The sequence below is a fragment of the Ornithorhynchus anatinus genome, chromosome X1 (genome assembly GCF_004115215.2).
Source record: "Ornithorhynchus anatinus isolate Pmale09 chromosome X1, mOrnAna1.pri.v4, whole genome shotgun sequence".
NCBI classification, from domain to species: domain Eukaryota; kingdom Metazoa; phylum Chordata; class Mammalia; order Monotremata; family Ornithorhynchidae; genus Ornithorhynchus; species Ornithorhynchus anatinus.
Window position 1 is genome coordinate 92,844,210 of NC_041749.1, and position 6,000 is coordinate 92,850,209.

The following is a 6,000-nucleotide window of genomic DNA, read 5'->3' on the forward strand; positions in this document are numbered from 1 at the left end:
GAACAATGGCAATAAACAGCGTCAAGGGGAAGAACATCTCGTAAAAACAATGGCAACTAAATAGAATCAAGGCGATGTACAATTCATTAACAAAATAAATAGGGTAACGAAAATATATACAGTTGAGCGGACGAGTACAGTGCTGTGGGGATGGGAAGGGAGAGGTGGAGGAGCAGAGGGAAAAGGGGAAAATGAGGCTTTAGCTGCGGAGAGGTAAAGGGGGGATGGCAGAGGGAGTAGAGGGGGAAGAGGAGCTCAGTCTGGGAACGCCTCTTGGAGGAGGTGATTTTTAAGTAGGGTTTTGAAGAGGGAAAGAGAATCAATTTGGCGGAGGTGAGGAGGGAGGGCGTTCCAGGACCGCGGGAGGACGTGACCCAGGGGTCGACGGCGGGATAGGCGAGACCGAGGGACGGTGAGGAGGTGGGCGGCAGAGGAGCGGAGCGTGCGGGGTGGGCGGTAGAAAGAGAGAAGGGAGGAGAGGTAGGAAGGGGCAAGGTGATGGAGAGCCTTGAAGCCTAGAGTGAGGAGTTTTTGTTTGGAGCGGAGGTCGATAGGCAACCACTGGAGTTGTTTAAGAAGGGTAGTGACATGCCCAGATCGTTTCTGCAGGCAGAGCACTGTACTAAGCGCTTGGAATGTATAATTCGGCAACAGATTAGAGACAATCCCTGCCCAATGACGGGCTCATAGTCTTGAATCCATCTGGTATTGAGTATTTATGGTGTGCAAAACACTGTACTAAGCACTTGGAAGAGTACAGTAGAGTAAGTAAACACAGTTCCTGCCCTCGATTAGTGAGTTCACAGTCTATCATGGGAGCTAGAAGGAAAGTTTCCCAAAGGAAATTAAGGAAAGGTACATATGATTATTCTCATTTTCAAGATGAAGAAACAGAAGCCCAGGAAATTTAAACTATTTTCCACATTCACACAGCAAGCCAGTAACAAGGCTAGAACTAGTTAATAATAATGATGGCATTTGTTAAGTGTTTACTATGTGCAAAGCACTGTTCTAAACCCTGGGGAGGATACAAGGTGATCAGTTTGTCCCATGTAGGGCTCACAGTCTTCATCCCCATTTTACAGATGAGGGAATTGAGGCACAGAGAAGTGAAGTGACTTGCCCAAAGTCACACAGCTGATAAGCGGCAGAGCCGGGATTTGAACCCATGACCTCTGGCTCCCCAGCCCATTCTCTTTCCACTGAGCCATGCTGCTTCCCAAAATTAAGGCACCTGACTCTGAGCTCTCAGCTATGGCATTTGTGAATTAATCAGGGAAGGCTTCCTGGGGTAGGTGTGATTTTTTTGGATAGATTTTTTTAAAGATAGAGGGGACTGGGTCTGGGGGATTTTATGGGAACCGTAGGAGTTAAGGGTCAGAGGTGGGAGAGTACGATTAAATGGGGAGCTTGGGAAGAGAGGATGAGCTGGGATTAAGAGATCTGAATATAAGAAATGGAGAGAGCTGGTGGAGAGCCTTGAAGCCAGTGGTAATTAGTTTCTGCTTCAGGCTGAGGGAGATGGATAGCTGTTGGAATAACAATAATAATAATTGATGGCATTTGTTAAGCGCTTACTATGTGCAAAGCACTGTTCTAAGCGCTGGGGAGGATACAAGGTGATCAGGTTGTCCCACATGGGGCTCACAGTCTTAATCCCCATTTTACAGATGAGGGAACTGAGGCACAGAGAAGTTAAGTGACTTGCCCAAAGTCACACAGCTGACAAGTGGCAGAGCTGGGATTTGAACCCATGACCTCTGATTCCCAAGCCCATGCTTTTTCCACTGAGCCACGCTGCTTTGTGGGAAAGATATGTGCCAAGTGATGCTTCCAGAAGAGAATTTGAGCAGCAGTATGGCATGTGGACTGGAAAGGGGAAGATGGTGGAGGTCTCTCTCGACTCTCCCATCTTCAAGGCCCTACTGCTACTAATCATGATTATGGTATTTAAGTGCTTTCTGTGTGACAAGCACTGTACTAAGCAGTGAGGTATATACAAGATAATTACATCAGACACCATTCCTGTCCCACATAGGGATCACAGTCTATGTAGGAAGAAAGACAGGTATTGAATCCCCAATTTACCAGAGAGGAAATTTAGGCCTAGAGGAATTAAGTGACTTCTCCAAAGTCATGTAGCAGGCAAAGGTTGGAGCCAGGATTAGAACCCAGGTCCTCTGCCTCCCCGGCCTGTCCTTCCCCCTAGGCAACACTGCTTCTCTACTAAAATCACATATCAATCAGTTATACTTATTGAGTGCTTACTTTGTGCAGAGTACTTGGGAGAGTACATTATAACAGAGTTGGTAGACACCTTCCCTGCCATGTCTCCTGTACCAGGCCTTCCCTGACTAACCCCTCAATTCCCCCCATTTATACCCTCCCTTTTGTGTCACCTATGCACTTGGGTCTGAACCCCTTAAACCCTTTGATAACCCACCCCAGCCCCACAACACTTATGTTTACATTCTTATACTCTGCTGTTTCCTCTCCGGAACTAATTTTAACATCTCTCCCCTCCCTTAACTGGAAGCTCCTTGTGGGCAGGGATTGTTTCTACCAACTCAACTGTAGTGTGCTCTCCCAAGGCTTTAGTACGGTGCACTGCACACAGTAAGTGCTCAATAAATGCTATTGGTTGATGAAGACCAACAAGGAGGCTAATGCAGTCCGCAGTAGTCTAACCGTGTTATGACCTTGACAAGAGGGTGGTTTGGTAAAATATTTAGGGCAGATAAGTATTTTGCTTTCCTTTGCTCATTGTGGGCAGGGAATGCGTCTGCCAACTCTGTTGTATTCTCCCAAGGGCTTAGTACAGTGCTCTGCACTTAGTAAGCAATCAATAAATACCTTTGAGGATTTGCAAGGTTGTTAGGCCTATTCATCTTAGGTGGTCAGGCAGTAGCATGACATAGGACATAGACTGTTTGGTGAGAGACATCTAGGTGTGATGGATTCAGTTGTATTTAAAACTTCTTTTGCCATTTGCCTTTGCAGCGCCAGACCATTGAGCTGATTCCCCTGACAGAAGTTCACTATCGGTATCAAGGGAAGACTCATCTGTATTATGTCTATGGAATGGAGAACAAGGTTTATGCACTGGATTATCCTGAGAGATACTGCTGTGGCTGTACTATCATATGATGACAAGCTAAAAATGTTCCTAAACAAGTTAAAGAGTAACAAGAGACAGACTCACACCTCCTCTCAAGAAAGAGAAAAGAGGTTAAAGGTCAAGCATTTCCCCCACCCTTATTTTTTCAGGTAACAAATGAAAACTTCTTTGTGTTGAGATGTTTACCGCAGTTTCAACTTCCAAATAATTATTTTACGACACTGCTACTTGTGCCCCGTCGCACATCCTAGGGGAAGTCAGGCTGTATTGATATTTGGAATTGGTTAGTGTTGGGGACAGATACTCTGCCCCAGAAATGGGAAGACCATTATTGATCTCCTGACCAGACAGGGAACTGCTTCTCTCCCACTATCCCAACCACCATCCTCAATTTTGGCCAAAGGGACATTGCTGTTGTGAGTGAGAGAGGACGGGTCAGAAATGGCCTGCCAGTAGAGGAGGCAGAGAACATGTTATAGCAGCTGCCCAGAAACCAAAATGGATTTGCTTCTCACTGTGATCTTTGGCTTTTGCACTCCAACATATATTGTTCAGTGTCTGTTACTTTAATCTGCTGAATTGTAAAAAGGGGATTTTGAGACCCTATTGAGCTATTCAAGAACCAGGGTGATTCGGGAGATGTATTGACCTTGGGAGCAAATGAATCCTAGGCAGGCAGGTTAGCAGGTAGTGTGGGCACTGGCCCTGGTGCAGACTTTCTTCTGGCCCAGATTGAGAAGGGATGGGTTGAAAAATAAATCAGTTGTAATCATTAGGGGCAGGGCAAAGGACTAGGTCAGTAGAGCTGTGCAACGCTATCAAGCCCCTTCCTTCTTCCTCTTGCCCAATTGAGGGGGCCTGAGGAGAGGCCCTGAAAAAAATTCATGCTGTAGAGTGGCAGAGGATGGTGTTCCAGGTCATGTTCTCTGATTCCATAAAAATGGTTCAACTTTGTGAAGCTCCTGCTTTTGCACCAGCTTAAATTTGGGACTCTTAAATTTTCCTTTGACATTAGGAAATTGAGGTCCTGGTTGGGACCTAATAATAGACAACAGCTTTGAAGGGATTTCAAGGGTAACAATCTGGGTTGGGCCAAGTTGGATTCCTGGAAACTTCTCATTTTATTTACTTTCATATGCTATTAATGTGATGAAAATGTTTGAAAGTGAAAATGATTTCAAAGCCCTTAAAAACTATTGATTCAATTTTTCTAACATTAAGAAGTTTGGGTGTGCAGCAAACACTGTTGGGCAAATCTTTTACTAAAAATACTTGACTTTGGGTCTTGTCTACACATCCTGTGCGTAATAGATATTGTTATTAAATATATGTCCTGCAAGTAGTATGTCTAAGTAGAAAGCCTATTTTAATTTCATGCTCCCACTACTTTGCATCCTGAGGATATCAAAATTGTTTTCCTGGCCCACAATGAACTTTTTGTGCCTTTTAGATTGCTTTTGAGTCTTTGTAGCTTTAGCTTTCTTTGAGACAAGGGTATGTATTCAAACCTTGTTGTTGCATTAGGTCAGCTCAACAATAAAATGTACTCTAGACTCCAATAAAATCGCCAAAGCCTTGCATTCTTGTTTTGTATTAGGCTCTTAAGGCCCACTAGGAGACATGATATACCACTACACCACCAAACCAAACTCGATCCTGGAATAATCATTGTTACCAATAGGGGTAAATTGTTCTTATTTCCTCTCACTATTAAATCATTGCTAAGCATTTGTTTTATATTATTTCCTGGTTTTACTACTCCTTTTATGTCCAGAAAATGACTGAGGTTACTACTTTGGATTCTTACTACTATCTAGGGTCATATCTGCTTAATATGAAGCGTTCTTAACCTCATTGGAAATGCAGTATAAATCTCAATGGTAGAACAGGACCCATTTACTTTGTAATCATAATCACCGTTATTTAGAGCTCCCAGCAAATTTGGCTAAGAGAACATCAAGAGCTAAGTGACTTGTATAATCTGCCATGGAAAAACACTCCAGAACAGTAAAGTTAACAGGCTTTATTTCTGCATACAGTAGAACTTAGTCTTAATGAACTTGTGTAAGATGTTAGCTTGGCTAGGTTTTAGTGAGTTCAGTGGCAATGTATTTTTGACCACAGATTCCACCTGCTATTCAAAAGAGGCAATCTCAGCCGCAGCACCTGTGGAATTCCTTGGGACTGATTGTGTGTGACCTTAGAGAATGGAATACTAGACATTGGAAGGAGGAAGGTGAGGTGAGGGGAAGAGGGGCTGACATAGCTCTTTGGTCAACAGGTCAACAAGGTGATTCTCTCAGTCATCCATGAAACTCTTAGCTGCTTCCATTCCTGAGATGGTGGGGTGTGTGTGTGTGTTGAAGGGAATAATTTAGCACCAAAGAAGTGATGTGCTACCCTTCCACATGCAGATAAACAAGGTTTCTCCTATCCTACCAACCCTGACCAGTGGTCTCCCTGTCCCCCATTTCTGTGAGGTCTCTGAGGATTCCTCTCTCTTGGCCCCCAAAGTGTTCAGAATATTTCTTCTCCCATAGCCCTGCATGCAAGCTGGGCTTCCCCACTCCCCATTCATCCCCAAAAAGGGCTATAGGATGGGGGATCCCAAGGTCCACATGGTTTCTGGTTAAATTGGTATTATGATGGCTAAAACAACATTAAAAGCATTGTTTGTTTCAGTGTCCCTGTACCTAGATTCCCTTCTATATTGGTTATCTCTGTGCATTATATGTCCTCCCCTAGCCCCAACAAAAGACCACAGAGCTAAAATTCAGCTATTAGCTTGTTTCTGTTTGGCATTTTCTATACATATTCATTTGGGTCATGTGCATTTTTTTTTTGACTTACCCATCTTCTTCCTGAGAGAAATCAGAATTCTC

General features: G+C 43.9%; 1 protein-coding gene across 1 annotated transcript in view; it reads left to right on the top strand.

Annotated features, from left to right (window-relative positions):
• The window catches only part of SSUH2 (ssu-2 homolog), a 39,186-nt gene extending 34,496 nt beyond the window's left edge, over positions 1-4,690 (top strand). The window contains exon 11 of the mRNA XM_029051517.1: positions 3,001-4,690. Coding sequence (XP_028907350.1) covers positions 3,001-3,147 — 147 coding nt within the window. The 3' untranslated portion in view covers positions 3,148-4,690. The remainder of the gene's footprint in view (positions 1-3,000) is intronic.
• The last annotated feature ends 1,310 nt before the right edge of the window (positions 4,691-6,000 follow it).